At 40.9% G+C, this 26,239-nt stretch overlaps 1 protein-coding gene across 2 annotated transcripts in view; it reads right to left on the reverse strand.

Moving 5' to 3' along the window:
• Positions 1–3,985: 3,985 nt before the first annotated feature.
• Positions 3,986–26,239, reverse strand: part of TRPC4 (transient receptor potential cation channel subfamily C member 4) — a 59,475-nt gene continuing 37,221 nt past the window's right edge. The window contains exons 4-11 of one of the 2 annotated variants that reach the window (XM_083718633.1): positions 19,842–20,178; positions 16,120–16,259; positions 13,467–13,780; positions 11,124–11,319; positions 9,807–10,001; positions 8,067–8,108; positions 7,006–7,095; positions 3,986–6,129 (exon numbers count right to left, since the gene is read on the reverse strand). In XM_083718633.1, the coding sequence (XP_083574759.1) occupies positions 5,431–6,129; positions 7,006–7,095; positions 8,067–8,108; positions 9,807–10,001; positions 11,124–11,319; positions 13,467–13,780; positions 16,120–16,259; positions 19,842–20,178 (2,013 nt within the window). In that variant the 3' untranslated portion in view covers positions 3,986–5,430. The remainder of the gene's footprint in view (positions 6,130–7,005; positions 7,096–8,066; positions 8,109–9,806; positions 10,002–11,123; positions 11,320–13,466; positions 13,781–16,119; positions 16,260–19,841; positions 20,179–26,239) is intronic. The other variant, XM_083718634.1, reaches the window with a different exon arrangement.

The raw sequence follows: 26,239 nt of genomic DNA on the forward strand, positions 1-26,239 counted from the left end.
TGTTTCACCCCAGCTGTTTTGGAGACAAAATCCCTCTGAGAACGAATAGAATCAGAGTGACTACTAACCCCTGCTCCCCAAGAAGAAGAGAAGAAGAGTTTGGATTTGATATCCCGCCTTTCACTCCCTTTAAGGAGTCTCAAAGCGGCTAACATTCTCCTTTCCCTTCCTCCCCCACAACAAACACTCTGTGAGGTGAGTGGGGCTGAGAGACTTCACAGAAGTGTGACTGGCCCAAGGTCACCCAGCAGCTGCATGTGGAGGAGCGGAGACGCGAACCCGGTTACCCAGGATTACGAGACTATCGCTCTTAACCACTACACCACACTGGCCCCGTTTGAATGCTGGGAAATTCAAAATGGCTGTTGCCATAAAAAATCGCCGCTCAGTGATGGCTGCCATTAGACTGGACAACAGCTGAATATAAAATTCATGTTGAATTGCTGTTTTAGGGGTTGTTTTTTTAAAGTCTGGAACAGATTAATCTGTTTTGCGTTACTTTCTATGGGAAAGTGCGCTTTGGTTTTGGAACGCTTTGGTTTAGGGATGGACTTCTGGAATGGATTGAGAACCAAGGTACCACTGTATTGATTTAGAAGAGTGGTTTGCAGAGGGGCATAGCCCAGAGGGGAAAAGCTGAGAAAGACTGGGTGAGGAACAGCTAGAAGAGAAAACACCAGGAGACAGCTGGCAGATTCAGTGTCCTTGGACAGCATTCCTGACCCCCAACCCTTCTCTTAAGACTAGACGGGCTTTGAGAGTGATAGAACAGAGAGCGCAACAGCAACAAGCTGAGATTACCCGACATAGGTGTGATGTAGATTAAAGGGGATGGAGGGGGTACACCTTAACTGGGAGCAACACCGTTTCTAGAGAGATATGCATTCCTTTGTCTCTTGCTGTGATTATTAAAGAAACTAACTGGTAAGAGCGCTCCTTTCATTTGATCTGCTCATTACTGCCACCGGGGGAGGGATCCAATTTCCCTAAGCCTGACACTTGCAGAGGGTGCAAGAGGGGGGGAGGAGAGGAAAAGGAGGAGAGAAACCCTTGGTACAGTTCAGTGCTGTGTTTCTATAACACCCCCTAACTTGTAGTCTTTTCAAAATATAGAAGAAACACCAACAGGAATGAGCTGTGGATTTAAATAATAGGTGCTGATAATTTGGGGTTTTTTTGCTGCAAGTATGAGCCATTCTGTACCCTGGAAGCTCCCCAAAGGACAAGCCTGCTGAGCCACATTGCAAGGTGTGTTGGTCAAGATCTGCAGCACCACAGGTAACCGGGTGAGTCAGTGCAGTGGGAGGATGCAAAAGAACATGGCTCTTTCTCTTCCACCTCCAGTGAAATGGGCCCATTTCATTCATTCACCGCCTTAGAGCTACATGCATATTATTCCATTTCTGTTCACACTGTGAAAAATATTAAGAGAGAGAGAGGGGGGAAAAAACAACTACAATGCCCTTTCAATACAAAGCACAGTCGCAAGTGATACAGCTGAAAAGCACTTTTTCCATTACAGGAACTGTAATTGTTACTTCATGTGGTTTTCGGATATGAAAAAAAACTGTATCACTACCATGGGAATGTAAAATTAGTCTTTTAGAAACGAATTGTAAAAACATATTTCATTAGCGTGGATTCACACGGAACCTTTGAGGATACAGTACATGATCCGAGAAGGGAGCGCTAGACTTGTATACACTTCAACTTTTTCTACCCAAAACCCCACCAGGCTGCTGCTCCCTGCCCACTGACACCCACCCGCTTGCTGCGAGAGCCCAGGGCACCTTCCTCAAAAATGGAGTTGTTCCACTTAAAACAGGGTGCTTGGCAGGTACAGGTGTTGGGGGAAGAAAACTAGACTTCAGATGATGCTCATAATGAGCTCCCCATCAAAACCACACTCATTGACTTTAAATGTGTGCTGAGGTTAAAGTGTAGCATTTCTGTGAGTGTAGTAATGCGGCAGCTAGACTGGTGATTGGGAGCGGCCGCCGAGACCATATAACTCTGGTCCTGAAAGCCCTACATTGGCTCCCAGTACATTTCTGAACACAATTCAAAGTCTTGGTGCTGATATTTAAAGCCCTAAACAGCCTCGGTCCAGTATACCTGAAGGTGCGTCTCCACCTCCATCGTTCTGCCCAGACACTGAGGTCCAGCGCCAAAGGCCTTCTGCCAGTTTGCTCACTGCGAGAAGCCAAGTTACAGGGAACCAGGCAGAGGGCCTTCTCGGTAGTGGCACCCGCCCTGTGGAACACCCTCCCACCAGATGTCAAAGAGAAAAATAACTACCTGACTTTTAGAAGACATCTGAAGGCAGCCCTGTTTAGGGAAGTTTTTAATGTTTGATGTTTTATTGTGTTTTTAATATTCTGTTGGGAGCCGCCCAGAGTGGCTGGGGAAACCCAGCCAGATGGGTGGGGTAAAAGGTAAAGGGACCCCTGACCATTAGGTCCAGTTGTGGCCGACTCTGGGGTTGTGGCGCTCATCTTGCTTTATTGGCCGAGGGAGCCGGCGTACAGCTTCCGGGTCATGTGGCCAGCATGACTAAGCCGCTTCTGGTGAACCAGAGCAGCACACAGAAACACCGTTTACCTTCCCGCAGGAGCGGTACCTATTTATCTACTTGCACTTTGACATGCTTTTGAACTGCTTGGTTGGCAGGAGCAGGGACCGAGCAACGGGAGCTCACCCTGTTGCAGGGATTCGAACCGCCAACCTTCTGATCGGCAAGTCCTAGGCTCAGTGGTTTAGACCACAGCGCCACCCACGTGCTGACCTCTAAACAGCCTCGGCTCAGTATACCTGAAGGAGCGTCTCTACCCCCATTGTTCAGGCAGGATACTGAGGTCCAGCGCCGAGGACCTTCTGGTGGTTCCCTCACTGTGAGAGGTGAGGTTACAGGGAACCAGGCAGAGGGCCTTCTCAGTAGTGGAATGCCCTCCCACAACTACCTGCCCTGTTTAGGGAAGTTTTTAATGTTTGATGTTTTATTGTGTTTTTAATATTCTGTTGGGAGCAGCCCAGAGTGGCTAGGGAAACCCAGCCACATGGGTAGGGTGGAAAGAAAGAAAGAAAGATTAGGTTTTGTTCTGAACAATTATGCATATAACACACACACACACACACACACACACACTGCGCCCCGGGATGTTCGTCACTGAAGACACACAGTATCCTATTTGGGCATATCAGAGGCTGGCAAGTGACACAGATTGAGAATCTTTTCTTGTTCAAGAGAGATCAGAACTATGGAGACATAAACTTCAGTGCTCCCATTCTAAAAACAATTTAGATTATATGGGATTGTATTTCCAGATGTCTGGTGGAAGAGAAGTGTCTCCTCAATATTTTTGAGCTGAGACCTAATGCCCTGTTACCAACCACTAACATGAGTAAATCAGATCATTGTGTGTTGCTATGGCAATCCCAGGCACAGAAAGCACAGTCATTTGCGACGCTGCCAATGAGGAAGACCTTCCTTCCTCTAAGAGAGGGAGTCTGCAGCAACAGCACAGAGCATTGTGCTACATGCGGTGTGGGCCTGGTAGCAGGTTAATCATAACATTCAGCATAGAAGGTGCTGCCTCAGGTGTAGTGCGGACCAGAACTACATGAACAGATTTCAGGAAGGGTTGCCAGATCAGGAGTCTAAACCTGAATCCTAGGGTCAGCCCTTGGTGATGTCACAGAAGATGGCCCCCAGTGATGTCATAGGGTGGGCTCTCATGATGTCATTAAGTATGATGCATTAAGTGTTAACCACAATGTCTAACCAATGAGAAACTCATAGAATAGCAGAATTTTAGAGTTGGAAGGAAACTCTACAACTCTGCAAGGGAACTTTTGCTTTCAGTTGTCTATGTTCTCTGCCTTACCGCAGCCATGCTTTATCACATGGTCAATTTACTGGAACAGATGTTCAGATATGAATGTAGTGTATATTAGTCTTTTTATAACATAAAACACCAGTCGTTGATGAGAAAGAAACAGACTGTTTAATTTCAAAAATTATTTTGGCTGACAGTAAAACACTTGTTTATGAAAATACTCTCAGATTAATAATATTGTACATTTAAAAGCCAATGGGCGGTATTCAACTTCGTTTTAGTCAGAGTATACCTACTGAAATTAATGGGGCTAAGACAGTCATGTTCATTAATTCCAATAGGTCTACTCTAAGTAAAACTTAGTTGAATACCAGCCATCGTATTTATTGTGCAAAGAGTCAGAAAGGAGGCCACCAACATCTCGGAAAGGAGACTGATTCGGTTCAGGTTTCTCTTTAGAAGATTTTGAATGATTGTCATAATTTGATAGCACATCAATTAGATTATTCTGAAGCACTCTTGTGTTCCTAGTGAAATACACTGGGATTATGAATGCAGAAGTGAAAAGAGACTTCTCGAAAGTGTACGACTCATAGATTAATCCAAGCTTGAGTGTGTGTGGAGAGTCACAACTGCTTCCAGGTTATCATTCAGAGACATTTTATAAAATATGCTCTCCCCCCCCCCCCCAACCCAGACCATCGAGGGGTATGTGTGTGGCTTAGAGAGGCTAAGGATGGATTAACCCATTTTCCAGCAAAATGCATGTGCAAAGTTGCTTTGACATGGGCATCTTCCACTAAAGAAGTCTTAATATTTTATTTTGCTGCAGGGTTATATCTGAAGTTTTCAAATTTAAAAATTCGGCTGCAACACTTTTTAGGTATGGAAATGGTGATCACTAATAGGGTATACATAAATAACAAATTTACGCTATTTTACATAAATAGCAAAATGATTACTAGTAAATTATAGGCACTAACAATTTCAATAAATTATTTCACTGTTTAAAATTTTATTTATAAATAAGATTTCTAACTAGTTAAATAATTTTGGGTAAAGCCAGCTAAATCATATTCAGAGCAGACCCACCAAAATCAATTTATTAAAGTTGTCCATCGCTTTCAATGGGTCAGAGTAGATATCCGACATTAATCATAGAGTAATATTGGCTATCACCCTTTGACAGACAGCACTGACGATTCTCTCTCGTCCATTTTTAGGAATCCTAAAAAAAGGTTCATAAAGGCTCGCACCTTTGTTAAGCTACATTTATTTGCATAGAAAAATATTTACCATAGGCAATTAACTATCACAGGAGAGAAATGGCATTTATTTCAAATTGAAAAAGATAGCTAAAAAGTATCTGTGGGTTATTGCAACAGTACAAGAATACAAGATGCTCCCATTTAATAAAAAATGTAAAAGAAGCTGTGAAAGCTAAAGCAGGCTACAAAACAGAAGGCTCCTCCATTTCCTCTTCTTCACTGAGCTATCTTACAGCTATGTTGCCTCTGAATGCTTTGATTCTTTATTTTCTGATTTAAGCATCACCACCGCCAAGTGAGTTTCTACAGGCTTCTGCCTCCACTCATCACAATCTTGTTGTCAGGTAATTGTCCTGAACAATTGTTTCTTGTTTCACAACAGAGTCACTACTACTGAAGTCCTGCTCATTGTCCGGAGAATCCTTTGGTGTGGGCAAATTAGCCTTCTTCATTTCAGAAGCAGCAGCAACTTTCTCATCCACCTTTGAGTCCAGCGCCTCATTTCTGGCCTGATTATGAGTGCCTACGCTACAGCTTTCGCTGAGATCCCGAACGTTGAGTTCGCAGTTCACAACCAATGCTTTCACTCCCATTTCAGGAGTTTTCTCACATTCTTCTGTTTGTTGGCGGGAAACATCTTCAGAAATTGAGTAGATGCTCGTCCTTTGCTCAGCACTTTTGGATTGTCTGTGAAAGAACCCAAACTTCTTCACATCACTCATAAAATTCACTTTCCTCTGCTTTTCCTTGGAGGAAACTCTTGTCATCATGGCTGACCCATTGCTGTGGCTGTGGACTTCAGAGGCTCTTGCCACTGCTTTGGGGTGAATCATGGAAGTTATGTCAAAAAGGCTAAGGTTTCTCTTCTTAATTTTCTCGTCTCCTCCATTTTCATTTCCTTCATCAGATTCCGGCAAAGAGGACTCTTCTCTGCTGACTTTTGAGGACTGTAAATTAGACAGCTTGTTTCCTTTTAACAAACCCAGGACTTCAAAGCGGAAACTGGAAATATCTTGCTTTAACTCCTAAAACATTAGAAGAAAAATGCTATGCTTAACATGAAAGGAATTGTAAATAAATAAATAGCCACCCTTCATCCGAAGGTCTCAGGGCAGTTCACAAGATAAATGCTGGAATATCATTAAATTGCTATTTTAATAAGCATCTTGCTATTTACAAGTAGCAGAAATGTTTTCAGCTGTTGAGAATTGACTATAGGGATGTCAGAAAGAGAGATAGAAGGAAGTCTAAGCTCACTTTGAGCAAATAATATAAGCTGTGAATATGTGTATTGAATTAAATGAAATATGGGAAAATTTAATAAAAATTATGATTAAAAAAAGAGAGAGAGAATTGAAACTTGGGTTTGGGGATGTAGTGTGGGTTTTGGAGGGGGAAGGGGGAAATAAATAAAAGTTCACTTGAGGCCATTTATAGTATTCCTAGTTCTCCACACCCCCACTTAGTGAATTGTTTCATGCAAGGTGAATACAGTCTGCCTATGGAAAGGTGCAAGAGACGTCATAAAGTTTAGCTCTCACGATTTTTTCACAAACTCTTCCCTGCTATGTTATGAGATCACTAAGTGACAGTGAGTGGATTCCTGTCATGTTTTCCTCACAAGGCATCCAGATTTCATGGGTTGGCTATGCTTCTAGGTCTTGGTTTATTTCTACATCCAGTAAACCCTACAGACTGTGTTTCTATTTTTAATGTTTCATATTTGATATTAGACACTGTGTGTGAAAATTGTTGCATTACAATGTATTTCAAGTACGTTTTTGTGTGTAAATGAACTCAACTTTCAGTGGCAAATATCTTAGCTTATTCCCCACCACCACATGAAGCTCTTTAATGTTTTGATTCATTGTTATTAAGGTGTCCAACATAAGAGCAGTCACCTTAAAATTCTCTTCGGTCAACCCTTCTTCAGTTTTAGCATCTCTTATCATTGCAGCCACGTATCTCTTAACCAGATTTCTCATGACCTCCTGAAAGATAAGAGCAGTCCAATTTTGACAGCACTTCTAACTGTGCTGCTTGACATTTGATGAATCAGAAATTTCATCACCTTTTGCTTTAAATTATGCAATTACAAAAAAAGGACTAAAAAAATCATTATATGTAGAGCAATTGCCAGCTGGTCACTTTTCAGAGAAACAGATTCTGCCACACAGGAGTTGTAAGGATCCAGGGGAACCTGTCTTCATTTTGACCCTTGTTTATAAAAAAATTAAATTTGTGCAGGTGCCATGTTTTGAACTGAGCTGAAGGGCCACAACAGCCCTTAGCTTTGGCCTCTGACTTGCTCTAGCACAAGTTGAGACATCAGCAAAAATGTCATTAATTCTCACAGTGCAATGGAAGTAAATACATTTGAAAGTAGCTTGAATTAGCCCAAAGGTGGATGCTGTCCATTACTTTCAATGAGATGATCATCTGGCTGTACAACCAGATATTCAAGCAAGTGAGGATGCCTTCCTGGCTTTCAATGAGATGTGCACCTGCATATACAGTGGTACCTTGGTTCTCAAACTTAATCCATTCTGGGAGTCCGTTCGATTCCTGAAACGGTTCGAAATCCAAGGTACAGCTTCCGATTGGCTGCAGGAGCTTCCTGCACTCAATCGGAAGACGCGTCAGATGTTCGACTTCCAAAAAATGTTCACAAACTGGAACACTAACTTCTGGGTTTGCGGCGTTCGGGAGCCAAGCTGTTTGAGTACCAAGGTACCACTGTATATTCATTTGCAAATTCCCCAGGCACTAACGTTTATACCTGCAACTGGAAGCATTTATTCTTGAACAGCTTTGGGCAGAAGATAAGCTCGAATAATTGTATCCAACAATGGAACGGCAATATCTATGTTGGAAACTAAATCGGTATCCTATCCTGAGTGACATCCTGAGCAAAATGCTCAATTCCTTCCAGTAAAAAAAAGTAAAAGATGAGATTGGTTACCTGATACTGATTATGCCTTCTCAAATTATCAGCTGCACGCCTCTGAAAATAAAGAACATAAATTAGCTGGAATGATATTTGAAAAGCAATTATGTCTGAATAGCAGAGATGTCCACCGTGGCCAAAATCATCCACAAAAGGTCTGCCTCAAAATTGGGCTTCATTTGATGCAAACCTTTTGTCAAAAAGATAATATCCAAGGAAGAATATGAATAGTGTTCCATCTTAATGTGAAGTCCATGTCAATTTTACAGGAAAGACCCATTCACAAGAGCTCCCAAATTAAACCTTTTATTTCAAGGAAAGTAACACTTGGCTAAGAGTGATGGTCAAAGAAGAGGAGGAGAAGGAGAAGATTGATTGCTTAAGACAGCTGCAAAATGGTGACCAGAAATGAACATGGATCAATTTCAGTGTCCAGGAAAGGCATTAGGATTTTGAAAACAGAGGCCACATTCAGACTACTTATTGCATCTAGCCCTGGCTCATGGAAATTGGACAGTGTAGGCAGAGCAGATATGAGGCAGTCAATAAAGAGAAACTTTGACTGAAAATTTAATGTGTGTGTGTGTGTTAGGGGTGATATAAGACCTTATGGAGAATGTGCATATAATCGGCCCATGAAGAAGGAATTGTGTTCATTTCCTGGTCAATATACATAAACCAACAGGCCTTGGGGAATACGCATGTATCAACTGCATTTTGTACATTCTCCAGTCAGTATGCATAGCCTCCAAGGAACATGCTCTTATCTTTTTTAATCTAGCTCTTGTTCAGAAGTGTGAAATCTGTGGCCCCCTGCCCTCTGCTTCTGGCCCACTGCCTAATCTTACATGGATTACAACATGCCTTCCCTGTGATCAGCCAAACATTGGAAAGAGGGGGTAGGTCTTCAGATAAATATTTATTTATTCATTGTGTTAGGGATTGTGCAGAATGGCCAGAGAGTGCACAAAATGCAGTTAGAGAGATTTAGTCAATTTCCCCAAAGGCCTGTTGGGGTGGGGGGTTTGCATTTATTGACCAGGAAAGGTGCACACTTCCCTCTTCATGGGCAGATTCTTCAGGAGGTGTAGTGAATGAGCACAATGGCCAGTTTTTATGCGTATTAACTGCTCATCTTACATTACACCTAACATATACATTTAGGAAAAATATCCTTTGTAATGGGGAAAAGGAAGTGGCAAAATAGTGACTTGGGAGACGCATGACTACAGCTGTGCTGTGTGTGTGTGTGTGTGTGTGTGTGTGTGTGCAATTCCACACTTTTTATGGCAATTAACTCAGGCTGACTATTGAATGTCCAATCCTGACTCCCTGATGTGTGTATTAATATGATACACATGCACAAACATTACTAATTCAGCAGTCTTTTTACATGATAGTAAGTCGGGAGTTCTCATCCATAGCTTTTTGGTAATGAAAACCATCATTGGGGATTGTTTGGGGGAAAGTTATTTTAAGATGTCAAAGTTACGGTACGTCTTTCTAAATTCGTAACACCTGACTCATTATTTTGGTGGTGATAGGCAACACTGATCAGTTCTGGTTTCCCTTAACCAGAAAAGGGAAGGGGTGGATATTTTCATTTTGTGCTTGTCTCCCAACAGTAGTATGAGATAGATGGAAAAAAGTAGTGCCCAGGCTAGCTTTTGCCCAACATGCTGGTGTCTAATATATATGATAACACCTAAACATAAAGAAAGGCAGGTGGTGAGGAAAATGGCAATTTTTGCTTACCCCAATTGTTCCAAAACTTTCAGGTTTCTTTCTGATTTTTTTCCTGAAAACTTGTCTCCACAGCCATCTGATCAGGTACCAGAGAGATTTGGGACTTGGTATGACATTAAACGGAGTAGGCAGAGTCCCTCCTTCTTCGAAGTAACTCATCCAAAGTTTTGTTCGAGCAAATTTCCATTCAATGTCTGCATGATCCTGAATACAGGAAATATGGAAACATATTTTCATTTCTTATTGGAGAGAGCTGAACTTCTCCCTCTCTACCTGTTTTTACACAGGTGCTGAAAACCTTTTTAGTCCATCAGGTATGTTACAGATAACGGTTTTTATGTTGTCTCCTTTGCTTTTAAAGCAAAAGTTTGAGTTATTTTTATTCTAGAAATTGAACCCAATTTGGATCACGGCTGTGTTACAATGGGAAAGGAACCTCCTCAAGTTGTTACTCTACACCAAATTAGAATCCCCTGTAGCTTTTTTAGGGGAAGCACAATTGTTTGAGGAGATCAAATCATGGATTTTCCACATAACTTTTACTTTGGTTCTAGGAAAGGGGGAAATAGATATAGATCTTGAAGGCAGAGAACATCTTTTTCAAAACCTGATCTGTAAAGCTACTTGAGGAGCCTTTTCTGCTGAAGAGGAGGATGGGAAATAATGAATAAACAAGGACACAACAGTTAAAAGTAAAGAAAGAAGTAGGTGTGTTCAATGTACGATAAGTAAAGCAAACTGAATGGTATGGGGAAGAATGTAGGGAAAAAGGAAATAACAAAGGAAGGAAAACAGAAATGAGAATAATGGGAAGAAGATAGAAAGAACCAGACAGATTTAGTCTTCTCAGTACAAGGAAAAATTAAAGTATGAATGTAAGTTGATGAAACTGAGAAGTATCTAGAAGAGAATCAAATGTATATAACAGAATATAGGTCTAATAAGATGGCTGGCTAGGAACAGAAAGTCAGTAACACTTTGGCATAATTTGGCAAAACTAGAAATCTCAGCTTTCTTGCTTAGAAAAGTAGGTTCTTTATATGTCCCCCAATGTTGAATACTGATTAAATTATGAGATCCTGGGTGCTGAATACCAAATGGTATGCAAAGCCAGGCTTATTTAATTTTGCACCTGGTGAAAAATTATTCCTGCTGGAATGCTCAGGTAGCTGATTTTTGCTTCTTTGGAGGCTAGAGCACATTCTAGGGAACCTAGTTTTGTAAGCATACATAAGCACAGGGCTTATTGTTCTCAAACAGCTGGAATTTTGGTCAACTGACAGATACGGGTTTCAAAGTGAACAAGAATCAAACCAAGGAACTGACAGCAATGAGCTGATAGGAATTGTTCATCATAGCTATCAACATGTTGAGAAGGACGACCAGAGAGATGACATTGTAGGTCCCAAACATGGTGGCCCCAACAAACTCAGTGAATTCATGTCGTGCGTCTACATTGGTCACATAAAGGTTGATGAGCCCAAACACGGACCAAAACAGTGACTGGAGAGTTTCAAACAAACTGCAAAGAAAGAAAAAAAGAAAAGGAAAAGTCTTAAAGAAAAGAGAAGCATCTCATTTGTTTTAAATACTACATCCTCACCCCAAACTTTAATTAAAACCTTTAAACTTAAAACAGCAAATGAGACATTTAAATGCAATTAAGCTATAGCCCAGTTCTAGGCTGTGGTCACTGGGATTCGCGTACTGATTAGCACATGGAGAAATCAGGTCCTCTTGCAAAGCCTTAATGGATCATAAAGGGATTTTGGATAACAAGGAAATAGCAAAGAGGGATGGTGGGGCAGGCTATCTATCGTCCCTGGCATAGCATCCTAAGGGCATGTTGGTACCAGTGGAAACAGTGCAGCTATATAGGACTTGGTGGCTTTTACATGGCACTAGATTAGGTATTGAAATGCAAATTGGGACTTGCAGTTCAGTACTGCAATTAGGGTGAAACTAGATGTTACAAATAAACACTGAGCTGCCGCTGAAAAGCATCACCCCCAACTGAAGTCCTGTGCTTATATATGTGCTGACATCATCATGCTTTGTATCTCCCCAGCTACTGCAGCCAATTATGCTGCCTCCATGCAGGAAAACGCACAGGATGAGAATGCATCTGTACATGATGTAAGTTTTGCTGCATGTTACAGACAGGAATAACTTGAAACAATGCTGTCACTTTGGGTGGCAGCTCCATTTCATCATAACATCTAGATCTCCTATTACATTTCCTCAGTCAAATTTTTGGTACTGTAGGTGGAATATGGATTCTTTCATATCTGGGTTTTTTTTAGCAGCATTAAAGGTATGATTCATAAGAATATAAGCAAAGCCTGCTGGATCAGGCCAATGGTCTACAGCAGGGGTGTCCAACTTCCAAGAGACTGCGATCTACTCCCACTATTAAAAAACTGGCAGTGATCTACCCATCAAAGTTGTTGGGCTTTTTAGGGGAGAGAATGAGCCGAAGTTGTTGCGATCTCAATCGACCTGTTGGACACCCCCGATCTACAGAATCCTGCTCTCGCAGTGCTCAACCACATGCCTGTGGGGAGCCCACAAGAAGGATTTGAGGACAAGAACCCTCTCCCTCGTGTGGTATCCAGAAACTGGTATCCAGAAGCATTAGTGCCTCTGGTCATGGAGGAGAGCATAAACTACCGTGGTTAGTAGTCATCAATAGCCTTCTCCTCCAGGAATTTGTCTAATCTTCGATTAAAGCTGTTATGTACTGAGTTGAATAGGATCCAAAATGCAGCAGTCTGATTGGTCCTAGAACAATAGGATTCAGAATGCAGCAGTCTGATTGGTCCTAGAACAATAGGATACAGAATGCAGCAGTCTGATTGGACCGCAGGAGCCACCCAATCCAACTCCAGGTGGAAGTGAATCCACAACCTGATTGGCCTACAGGAGAATCCCAGAATTAACCAATCATGTGGGGCCCATTGTGTAACTAATGTATATAAAGCAGACATTTTGGGGGAACTTCCATTCCTCACTACCATGAGCTGAATAAAGAGCATGAAATCCACACTTGACTCCGAGTATATTTCACTGGTGATGAAGGTGGGATCCTGCTGAGCTGACCGCCACACACAGCACCGCCACCTGCCACACCGCTGCCTCACACCGTGTATCCAGGCTTCAGCAAAGCCATCTAAATCAGTGACCATGACTGTCTCCCACTGAAGCGAGTTCCATACTTTAACTATGTGCTGCATGAAGAAGTACAGTGGTACCTTGGTTTTTGAATGTCTCCGTTGACGAACATTTTGGTTTTTGAACACACCTCGGAAGTTGAACATGTCACAAGGCTTCCACTGAGTGCAAGATCCTGAGGCCTAGCTGTTGGCTATTGAGTTTTCAGTTTTTGAATGGTTCAGAACTTGAAAGGTCTTCCAGAACGGACTACGTTCGAAAACCGAGGTACCACTGTACTTTATCTGTCCTGAATTTTCCAGCATTCAGCTTCATGAGATTTCCATGGGTTCTAGTGAATATCAGTTTGTTGCCTTGTATGTTGTGCATTTAAATTCCTTCCTTAAAATGAAACCAGTTTGCCGCCCTAGACAACTCTCTAGCAACAAATCAACACAGAGCACTGTGCAATACAAAAAAGAATACCATGAATTGTTTAAGTAGGAAATGCTAACTTACGTTGAAAATGCATTATTCTGATTTTCACACCGAATCCCTTTACAGCGATTGGCATCATTTGTTTCATAATAGAAATATAGCTGGTTAAGTCCATTTGCAAAAGCTAGCAGCACAAGACAGTAGATGAAAAGAAACTTTAAAATGTCCAGTAACATTCTTCCAAGAGAGATCTGCAATGGTCCCAGATGAGAATTTGCAGTGAATAATGAGATCAGGCGCAGAGAACTAAAGATGTTTGCAATAGCAAACAGTGCCTCAGCCACCAGTGTTGGGTGCCACATATCCCAGCTCTGTCTTGGGAGCAGCCCACTGTACTGAAAACAATAGAGTTATGCAAAATTAGCAAGGTCTTTCCCCAACAATACAAAAACCATTATGTTCTGCAATCACTTTTCATTTCAGCAAGACCATACTCTTCCAAGACAGACCCTCAATGAGTAATTGTTAGATATGACTCCTTTCATTTGCTGCTTCACAATCCTTTTGAGAATACAGTGGTACCTTGGTTCTCAAACGCCTTGGTACTCAAACAACTTGGAACCCAAACACTGCAAACTTGGAAGTAAGTGTTCCGGTTTGTGAACTCTTTTCGGAAGCCGAACTTGCTCCATTTTGAGTGTTATGCTTCCGATTTGAGTGCCACACATCCGTTTTGAGTTTACATTGAGGTCTGTCAGTTTTTGCCATTTATTTTGTGTTTTTGTTTCTGTGGCTTTTTGTTTTGTTTTTGTGACTGTGTGGAACCCAGTTCAGCTACTGATTGATTGATTGTGACTGCAGTACATTGTTTCTTGCTTTCATTTTACGGATCAATGGTCTCGTTAGATAGTAAAATTCATGTTAAATTGCTGTTTTAGGGGCTGTTTTTAAAAGTCTGGAATGGATTAATCCATTTTGCATTACTTTCTATGGGAAAGCGCACCTTGGTTTTGGAACGCTTTGGTTTTGGAATGGACTTCTGGAACGGGTTAAGTTTGAGAACCAAGGTACCACTGTAATAATAATAATAATAATAATAAAATTGTACCCTGACCATCTGACTGGGTTGCCCCAGCCACTGTGGGTGGCTTCCAACACATTTAAAAACAATATTTTGTGAGGTACCCTATATTCTGAACAGATGAACAGTCCTTCGCCTGTAACTGTGACCAGACCACTCCCCTGGAAATTCCCCACAGATAGTCATTCTGTGTTTTGTTTCTGAATATACACCTTCCAGAATATACACCTTCACAAAAGCTAACTGGCCAGAACTGGGTAGATCTTTTGACATTTCACACACTACAGTCATTGAGAAAGAGAGAGCAGTCTCTAAATAAATTTCTAAAACATCACCTAGACTATGCTGCAAAATCGAAGTTAAAACATCACAAATCTCTTGCAATGATGGCAGTCCTGTGTTCAGGACACTCATTATCTGTGCTATCCAACCAAGTCTGTATAATTCATGTTCCAAAGTTCAATTGTCTTTTATGACCACTGGATGGTGACCCCACTGGGCACAGTAATCCAGCCAGGGGAAAATGGTGGCAGACTAGGTTTAGGGCACCTTTTCTAGCCCCTCCCCCTTTTTGGAGCCAGCAGAGTGGATCCTAAATAGGACTGCTCAGTCATAGATACAGCTGCTGAGCTACTCAACTGCCTCATTCCTTGAGTTGGAACGAATGAATCTGTATTCACTGCCCATGTGCCGGTTCATGACGAGGGGCTTCCAGATTTCACAGTCCTGCCCCCATTACCATTTGCCAATTGCCATGGGACTTCTTTGGGTCCAGGATGGGCTTTTGGAAGATGCCTGTGTGTGAATTTGTTTTATGTTGCAGTATTCACAGTAAGGCTTTTTTTCGATGGCATGAATAACACAACGACCAGTAGGTTCTTATCTGCTGCAGCCTTCATCCGCCTTCAGAGCCACTGTAACATACCACTTGTTATCTTCTGCCTGTTCTGCCGTGGAGGACGTCTTGGATCATTCCTTGTCTCCCTTTGACCTTACTGCCTTGGGTGACCCTGCTGGGAGTACGAGACTCCCGATGGCTTCGTTCAAAAGGTCACAGGAACGTGCAAGCCCAGTCACCACGACAAGGTGATGATCCAGGAAGTGAGACATCAGGAATGGAACAGAACTGGTACATAAAATAATTCATCTCCACAAGCAGGCTGGGTTTTACTGATCTCAAATACCTATAAAGTTTAACCTGAAATTGAATCCAGTCAAGATGTGTTTTACAAGCTCTGGAGTTTGGGAAATGAGTAGATTTCCTGTTCTTGTTGGGATTGCTCTCAGATTGTTCAGGTATGTTGTTTGGGAGGTACACCCTGATCTGATTTCATTTCACTAATCAACAGAAATTATTCAGGAAATTGTGGCATTTGAATTCCTTAACAGTGAATTTCCATTTTGCTTTTGTCCTATTTGTTCACTTCAAAAATTCTAATTCAGAATGGGCATTTTCCACAATGAGTCAAAACTTTGTTTAGGATTATCTCTTATCCCCAAGTTACTGATTACTGAATTGGCAGTTATTAATCAACAACGAAAGGCAGTATAAAGAGAACAGATCCTGAGAAAGGGAAAACAACAATAAAATCACATTCAAAGTAAATGTCAAGTATATAGTATATTCACAATATGAATAGATGTCTTGATTACCTTTGAAAATGCAACAATTTTTAAAGATATTGTTGCCAGGTACAATGAGTTCATTACAAAATCCATCAGGTTCCACCAGTCATGAATATAATCCTGCAGGCCGCCATCCCACATTTGTTTAATTTCACCCCAGATAAACCCTGCAAATATAGAAAGCAGTGATATAAGTTAGTTGTATGAATTGCTTAAGCTGTTGTGTTTATTTACTTAAAATGAAATAAAAGCACAAGACATTTTAAGCATGCTCAGCTACAACCATAATAGCCATTACAATCTATTAGTCACATATATTGTTATTTTTCATTTGTGATTCACGTTTCATATATATATATAATCAACGGGGAATTTTCCAGTGCAGTCCCACGGAAGAGAACAGGAGCTGCAGCAACAATGGTTACTATTCTGCTCACCATGTACTTTGGTTCCACTGACTGTAGCCTAAAGGCAATGGGGAGAATTACTCTGAACTTGGCAGGCTGTGAATTCAGGTTCAAATTTATAACTGCTTTTCAAACTTTGATTTTTGACCTTTAAACAACACTTCCTGAAATTTAGCACCAGTGGTCACCTGCTGTTTAAATGGCACTTCAGAGGAACTGCATGTGATGAAAAACTCAGTCACCTAAAGTGAAATTTATTGTTGGGAAATAATTGTTTTATTACTATTCACAGCAACGAACACCACCTTTTTGTTTTCCATAGCACTCATAACTGATTTAAGACACTCATTCTGGGAAACAGCTAATAGGAAACAGTTATCAGATGTTATGCATACAGGCAGCTTTGCTTGACCAAATCAGGATATATTTCAAGCAGCTAATAAATTTCAGTATGGTTGATATACCTTGGAAAATAATAGTTCTAGGGAGAGAATGTAAAGAGCCTTTTAGGGTGTAATCCAGTACTGAACATCCTTCAGCTGAGGGGCTAAAGGATTTGGTGACAACCATGGTAGATGCCACTCTAAAAATAGGTGAAATGGCCAAAACAGGGCAGACATGGGTGAGATGTGGGTGGCACAGGAGAGTAAAATACTTGGATCAAATCCTATACCCTTAGAATTTTACAACAGCCACAGACCTGCTGCAAATAACTTTTCTCCCATTGTTTTTTTTTTTTAAGACTAGGCAACTTCCTGTGCCATCGCAAGAGTGTAGGATGTGAACTCACCATCCAGTTACAGCATATTGCTGCCATATATAATTCTCCAAAAGAGATACCATAACTCAAGATGACAGGGTGAACACAACATGGGATTTGGTTATATATTTTTGTGCACATTTAGGAGTTCTCAAGGAGGAGCCATTAAATTCCAGCTTTTTCTCCATCTCATTCACACATTCCCAAAACATTGCTAATGGTCTTTTTGATCATCATGAATAGCAGTAACTGGAATCATTGCAGCTAGGGCCAAAATAATAATGCCAAATGTATTCAGCAAAAGGACTTGGAAGTTAAGCGCATGCTTAGATCTCTTCTGTTGATTGAAATCAGTGGGTGGAAAAGAACATATGAGATGGTAAGCAGCTTGGAGGAGATTCTGATCAGAAAAAGGCCAGGAGTAAAGAGAGGTCAGCACTTCCTTCCATGTAACTACTTTGTTGAAAACAGCAACCAACTGGGGCTGATTTTAGTTGTTGTTTTTTATTTCTAAAGAGAAACTTGCCAAGACCTTATTAATGTGCACTTGCATGAAAACACAGAGTTTGACAGTCTATCTTTTGCTCTACTGGTAATCCTCTCTCTCCCCTTCATCTCCGGTAATCTAGCAAAACCAATAAACATTAACCTATATTGTCTCAATACTAAGGTCAGTGACACAAGCAATTATTTTAGGGGAATGTCGCAAGATGTTTAGTGGTATTTACAAAGAAGAATGGTAGCCTCTTTACGGGAAACAAACATTTTGAAACTGCTTTTAGAATAAAGTCAAACTGTTCAAGATCTGACAAGAATCCCAGGAGCATAATGACAGGAATGATTAATATATTTGAGACTGCATTCCTGCTCACGCCAGTAACAGGTTTCTTCACATAAACCCACTAGAACTTCTGCTTCCTACCCCAAGCAACTGCTAAACTCACTTTTCACCTTACCAACTCCATTTCTGCAACCACTTCTCCAACAGCCCTACAGCCCTGATCTGGACCTGTTTTCCACCTTTGCCCCCATGTCTGTGACTCCCCTTGCATCTTCTTCCTACCTTGCAACTACTAAACATCCTTATCATCCTCCACCCAGCTAAGAAGTCACCATCACCTCCCATATTTCAGACACTTTTGTGTTCCTGCTTTCATCTTTAACCCCTTTCCCATGCCTTCTACTCCCTCGTTTTGTGCAACCCCCTTTGCACCCCACATTTTCACCTCCACTCTCTTTTCCCCTCTACCTTCCTCATTCTTCTTAAATCACCCCCATTTCCATGCCATCTCCTCTCTCCTATTGCACACCCAAATTTGCACACGTACACCATGCTGATATACGTTTGTTGCTTTCAGATGACTATAATCCTAACAGCAAGCAGGGCAGCTTGTTCTGTTAAGAGAACACTAAGTTCAGTTGATTGATGTTTATTTATGGGTGTTTGTTTGTTAATAAACGCATGATTGTGGGAAGCTACGATGGAATATTTGATGGCTTCACATACTTTACTTTGCCGTGCCAGTTCTAGGAGTGATGGAGCTGAGGGGGCTGAGAATCAGCCCCCTTGGGGGAATCTCTAGTGCCTTGCCTTGAAATGCCCTGTTTTGGGGCTCTCTACTTGCTTCTGCTGGTAGCTTACTGAGTTAGGGGCCCCGCCCCACATCGGTGGCACTCCTATCCATCATCAAAGGCCAGCAGAGAGGGGCCTGTACTGTAGTCTACCTTTCTACTGATCAACATCAGGTGTTAGGATTGCAGCCTTAGTGTTCATTGCATGTACCCTGATATGTATGTGCACTAAGCACAAAATGCAACTGACTGAGGAAAAAATAGAGGGAACATAGAGATGTATCAAAACAGTGACAATTAGGTGTCCCAGAAAGCTGCCTGAAAACAGGGACTGCCCCTAATAAATTAGAGCACATGCAGTAATAGTCTCAAGAAACTGGCCCAAAATGCAATGTCAAAAAATCAGACTTTGCCACAAATCAGTCAGTTATTGGCTCTTCAGTGGAAAGATATGAGTTATGGGTGCAGATTCTTATTTATATGGATTGTTTTCTATTAAGACTGAAGAACTTCCATTAAAATGGTGGAAGAAGCCCAGACTTTTGTTATACAATTTACTGCTGGCAATGAAGCATAATGATCTATTTTGTGTTTTCCCTACTGGAATGGTGGAACTTTGTTTCCGATTCCCCCTCTCCCCATATGTTTTTTTTTTTTTTAAGCTACATCATTTCCCATTTTTAAAATCTAGAGCAAAAATGCTAGTTTAGCCTATTTGTCCAAGTGGAGAAAAGTATCTGGATCTGACTGCCCACCATTCAACGTATTAATTTGAAAGTAATTTTAATTCTGAAATGAAATTAAAGTTGAAATTCCTTTCCTTAAAAATTCCTTAATCTTAAATGGAATTTTCTGTTATTGACCTAGATGGGTTGTGGATAGATTAATGAACTAGTTTATAATAGAACCATAGAATAAACTACAATGCCCTGCTGTATATGCTAGGCAAAGCTAGACAATTATGGAAGAGTTATGCAAGTCAACTGAATTTTCTTTACTAATACATTTACCCAGGACCCACGGTAATATCATCCATTCGACGATGGTTGGTGGAGGTCCCTGCATGTTCAGATCTGACCTGTCAATGTGCTGAGAGGCAAGCAGCAGAAGGAACAAGAAAGTCAAGTAGGATGCAGTATGGCAGATAAATTTGATGAATGGCTTCCTGATGAACAGACCCAGTGGGCTCTTGGGAGCTATCAGGTAGCAGATAGAGAAGACGGGGAAAAGAAATCCAATGATGACGCAAGTCAACATCTTCACGGCCCAGTGGCGCCTCCTCCAGCCAGGGAACTCATCATACCAGCGAGAGGCAAGCAGTTGTTGGCAGTTTGGCTGGGCAACAAACTAAAGCAAAAGAAAAAGAACAGTCAAATCTCTCCCACCTACTACATCATTACCTGTACATTGTACCATAGCGGAGGAATTTCAGCAGGTACCGAGCTGTTTCGCCTGCCGGCCTAATGGAAATTATCTATATGACAATCTGAAATGGACTCCCTTTATGACCAAATATTAAAGGTACAAGAATCTTGTCATCCATTGCCTCCAGTCACATTAATGTATTTTCTTCTTCTTCTTATCTCAGTGGTACAGCCATGGAAAAACCCACCTAGAGGAAATGTTCTCTTCAGTGCAACTTTTACTGGATCCCTCTCAAGGACTGGACTTAGCAACACTACTCAGCCATCATTAGATCAACTTTCAAATTCAAATAAAAATTAAAAGAATACAAAAGTCCCAGTTGCGATGCAATTCCTCTTGGGACTTAGAACACCAAATGTTCTGAACCTGCTGTGTGCTTCCATCTATAGGGCCCTGGAACTGAATCCAAAGTGGCTTAATTCGTGCAGATTTGGGTTTAGCCCAGAACTGCATACATGCACCTTTTAAGAACAAATGTTCTGTAACGGTATTAGGTTTGCCACTGTTTTATCAACCCTGACACTGCATCCAATGCACAGAAATTAGGCAGGTGGAATTTCCCCCTTACGTCAAACCAGCAAATGTTTCATCTTTATCATTTTTAGCTGCTAGTAAAGACACAACAGCAGCAACTCTAAATGGAATATGCACTTACTGCACAAATACCTGCAATTTCCTCTGCAACATACAATAGCAGCCACTGATAAAGAAGCAGCAGAGAAACCATAGTTAGTGTCTTTTGTACTGCCTAATCCCTGCCCCCACTTCATAGACATAGAACAGGCATATCCACAATTAGGATATAATGTGAACAGAACAGGAATCATGAAGGTTATGACGAGCAAAAGCTGAAAGTAGAACATTCGACTAGATGGACCACCATTTCTGATGTTCAGGAGTGCTGATGCTAAGAAAGCACGAGGAAACTCTAATATTGTGACTATCTTAAAGTGCTTCTCTTGAGGATATACAGGACGATCTATTTCCAGTCTGTGTCACTTTTACACTAATTAACAAAAAAAGAAAAGAAAAAGAAAAGTATGAAAATTTGAATTTGAATACATATTTTAAAATGTCTTTTCTTCCTTTCTAATTTCAAAAAATAAGGATTCTGATGCCTTCTAAGTCAAGAATTATGTTGCAATAGTCAGAAAATTTGATTTGCATATTAGCTTGGAAGGGACGAATCAGGCAGCTCAAACTGGAATTAAATCCAAAAATCTCTAGTTTCTCTTCAGAAGATAATCATAGGGACATAGGAATCATAGGAACATGGGCAACTGCCTTATAGTGAGTCAAACCACTGGTCCATTTTGCTCAGTACTTCATTTTCTACACGGGCAGCAACATTCCGGGATTTCAGGCAGAGAATATCTCCCAGAGTTTAGGGCAGGGGTCAGCAAACTTTTTTCAGCAGGGGGTCGGTCTACTGTCCCTCAGACCTTGTGGGCGGGGGGTGGACTATATATATATATTTTTTGGGGGGATGAACGAATTCCTATGCCCCACAAATAACCCAGAGATGCATTTTAAATAAAATGACACTTTCTACTCATGTAAAAACACGCTGATTCCCGGACCGTCCACGGGCCGGATTTAGAAGGTGATTGGGCTAGATCTGGCCTTAGTTTGCCTACCCATGGTTTAGGGCAATGAAGCAAGCCCCGAGAAGGCTTGAATGCAAGTGGAAGGAAACTCCAGACAAATGGAACCAAACGCTAGTAAAGTGCTCATTTTCATGTTGATTTGGTAGCATTGAAAGCAGTGGAGAAAGCATATTTTTCTGCTTTCATTGCATCTCCACTACTCCATCCATCTGCCTCTCTCCACATGAACCCTGCATTCATCATCTGAGGCCCTTCTCTGGGTGCCCCTCTGAAGGGAGGTTGGGAGAGCGATGACGTGATAACAGGCCTTTTTCAGTAGTGGCTCCCCACTGCGGAATGCTCTCCCCAAGGAGGCACAGCTGGCAACACCATTGCGTTTTTAGCTGCCAGGCAAAAGCATTTTTATTCTCCCAGGCCTTTGGCCCTAAAGGATAATTTGGTATGTCTGTGGCACCTTTTTGTGCTAATCGTTTAAGTGTGGTGGGTTGGATCAGTCGCACTAGCATGTTATTTTTATTCTTACTTTTTAAGTCACTTTGAGACACTCTAGTGAAGAAGTGCCAAATAACTGTAATAAATAAATAAATGGCAGCTCTAGTCATTGCACACAGTCAAAGCATGGCCAACAGAAGGAAACCATTAGCATAATACTTAAGGCTCTTTTCAGACTATTAAAACATGATGGATGGTTGAATTTAATTTAATCTACTGGATACTAATGTATTTTTAGAAACTCAATTATCTCTTCTAATTAAACATGTCAGTTGGTAGTTATTTAAATCCTACCAATTTATAATACATGCTTCAATGTGCTAGAATATAAAATCTATAGAAAGCACAGAGTAAGTCCCAGAATGCTATTACCTTACCCCTAAGAGTTTTATCAGCATGGAATTATCATCCATACAATTGTTTTTGGGTAACTATATAAATGTCAGAAATAAAATAAGTAAATAAACTAGATTTTTTGGGCAAATCTGAAATCCCTACCTTATGCTTGAGGGGCTTATTTTGTTTTCATGCTGATAGGAATAAGAGAAACTGAGACTCCAAAGTGTTGCAGGACAGTAGCAGATTTTGTGATTGTGCTTATCTGAACACATGGTTTAAATATCTATTTGGGCATATGGATTGCTTATATTAATCTGTATATTTAAATAAGAATTGATGGAATATTAAATAAATATGATGTCAGCTGAAAAGGCTGTTATCTCGCCTACCTTTTTTTTTTTGTATTTGCAAATAAACAGATCTATTTAAAAAGAAATAAAAAATAATGATTTATGCAAAGTACTGTTTTCACTGCCTTGGAGTGTGGAGGGCTGGAAATCCTGGTTGTGTGTGTCTTGTCTTTACATGTGTTTATTGTGAGAATGCATGTTTGAGAATGTGCGTTTGTGAGAGAGGCAGAGTGTGTCTTCATGCCTGGTGACTGTGTGCACTGTATATGTGTGGTGAATATGCATGTATGTGGGTGTGGGTGGGTGGGGAGAGGGAGAGAGAGGGAGAGAGGGAGAGAGGGAGAGAGGGAGAGAGAGAGAGAGAGAGAGAGAGAGAGAGAGAGAGAGAGAGAGTTCACGCACATACAAAATTAGCCATTCCCAGTGCTGGCATGTGGCCCTTAAGGAGGTGAGCTGACCATCAATATGACCCTCAAACCAAAAAATGTTTAGCCACTCCTGTTCTACAGTATGAACCTGGCTGATTTTGGAGATAGTTTGGGGAGGCCTTCTGACTATCTTGCTGATAACTGAGGCTTGATCTGTGGGAACATGTAATAGCACCTTCTCTCTTGCTGTACTTAGGCTCGGAATGCCATAAACCAAGGAGATCCAATTCCTTGTCTTCTTGATGTCCTTCTTTTTATTTACGGAAATTGCTTTTTTTACTTACAAACTTTATTGAAATATTTAAAAATAAATTACCAAACACAAAGTGTTGTCTTCCAAGACAGATACGTGTACAGATATTAAGTCTTGTATGCAGTCATACACGTGACATCTAAACAAGCTTGTAAAATCGTGTAAATTAGAGTATACTTCAATCTAAAGCATTAAGATAATTTATCTACTGGCTGCTGCGACTGAGACCAAAGGGAGGTTACTGTACTGTTAATAAACAATAATACATTGAAAACCAAACTCTTATCACTCTCCAAAGGTGAGTTAAGTGTTCCATATGTGCTATATTACACACATATCGGGTCCAAGTTTCTGTGGTGAGAGGGGGTGTTTATTACAATTGGAAGCAATTATTTGCCTCTTTATCTTTGACATTTGGGATGATATCATTTCCCATTGACAGCAGGGCTAACATGGGATAGCGTACAAGTTGGGATAGCGTACAAGCGTACAAGATGTTGCCCTATAATAGTGGATAATTGTGGGGAAAAATGGGTGCAGAAATCTTTAAGAGACACTCCCCCACATGTGGAGGAATGTGCCTTTAAGCTTATATCCTCTCCAGCATAAGGGTGAGAGATTACCTATTTTTCTGTCTATAAGACACCCCCATGTATAAAACACCCCCTATTTTGGTGGACTCAGATTTAAGACAATGGGGGGAGACATTATCCATGTATAAGATGCCCCCTAATTTTTGACATTAATTTTTAGGGGGGGGAAACCCCTAGTCTTATACACGGGAAAATGCAGTAGCTAACTTCTTAAAAAGCATAGGGGCATCCAGGGGCATCTTATAATGACTTCCTACAGTTTAGCCAAAATGGTATGCAGTTGGTTTAGATCATAGAGAACCCCACTTGTGTTCATTGATTTGTTGGCCTAAATCTCCTTTCCACAACTCTTTTAAGATTCTGCCCATTGCCCATTTGTAGGTTCAATAGTGTCTTATAAAGTAGAGAAGATTAATCTTTAAGCTCCATATTAGATCAAATTCCCAAAGCTTCAAACATTACTTTATTTATTAGGATCTCATGCATATCTATAACTAATTTTTCTTCTTCTTGTATTTTTGAATGTTTCAGTTCTTTTACTGAATATTGTCAATTGTGGTATCATCCTGTTGTAAATGATCCGGAGTACCTGACATTGAGGCAGAAAAGGCCTTTAGATTAAATAAATAGTATATGAAGATGCTGGGGAATATTGTACTCTGATTTTGAGTTTGATGTCACCAAGATACTGATAATTCTAGCTCTCATTTCCATGGTATTCCAGGGAGACTGATGAGATTAGAGCTGTATAAAAATAGAGTTTGTGGTCAGAAATGACTGGGTAGGGGCAAACAAACTGGAGCTCTGTACAGTACAGGCAGATGTTTAAGACTATGCATTCGCCTCAGATAATGTGGCTAAGATGAGAATACTTGCCCTGGAGATATTCCGAATACCTCAGAATGCAGGGTGGCTGTGATCCAAGGAAATCCAAGAAACAGGCAGAGGCTTTAGAATTGCTTGTTTTCTAGTTTGATACGTTTTTGTAATCTCCCCAAAAGTCTCCATAAATGGAAACCAGCAGGCAGGAGGGGAAAAGCAGAGGATGTGAGTGTAGGTCTGTGATTAATAGCTCTAGTTTCCAATCAGGGAATGTCTTTACTTGGGGTCTCATTTAATTTCCAGTCACATTGCTAGTTCTGCTTTGCCTCATGAGTCATGCCCACATCCAACTCTGTCCTAATTAGATCTGCACTATCTGTATCATTAATGCGAATGAGTAGAATGTGTGTGTGTGTGTGTGTGTGTGCGCGCGCGCATCCCCTTTTGTACATGGTCCAGAACTGTAGTTTATAAATATAAACAACCAATTCAAAAATAAGCTGGGGACGTCTATCTGAAAGGCCTGGTTTAAGAATCACAATTCATTCTTAAACCATCTCAGGCTGAAATTAATTTAGGTACTGAATCAGGCCAAAGGAGGGGGAATGAGGCTGACCAGTTAACTCGCCTCAATGTTTTCTGCTTGTATATGATGAAATACATAAAGATTCTACTTCTGATGTTTGAGCAAAACTAGGACCCTGGTTTGAACAAATTAACACACAACCCTTACGTAATATTTTTTTAAAAAACTCCAACTTGTCATCATGCTCTGCAGTTCTTGCATTCAGTAGGGAGTCACACCAACTGCGACAATAGCCCTGGTGATTATCTAATGCTTATCAGATGGATTTCCCCTAAATTGATTTCTGAACTTTGAATATTATTGTTATTCATGTTTTTATACTGCATTTTATGCTACTTTTACAATTAAGTGTTTTAAATTTGCTGTTAGCTGCCCAGAGCCTGGATTTGGAACCGGGAAGGGCAGGGTATAAATAAAAAATTATTATTATTATTATAATTTATTATAGGTACAGTTGGCTGGCCCAGGTGAGCTGTTTAATGGAGGGGAGGTACTGTGAAGCCCTACCCCCTC

The sequence above is a fragment of the Podarcis gaigeae genome, assembly GCF_964106915.1.
Source record: "Podarcis gaigeae genome assembly, chromosome: 17".
NCBI classification, from domain to species: domain Eukaryota; kingdom Metazoa; phylum Chordata; class Lepidosauria; order Squamata; family Lacertidae; genus Podarcis; species Podarcis gaigeae.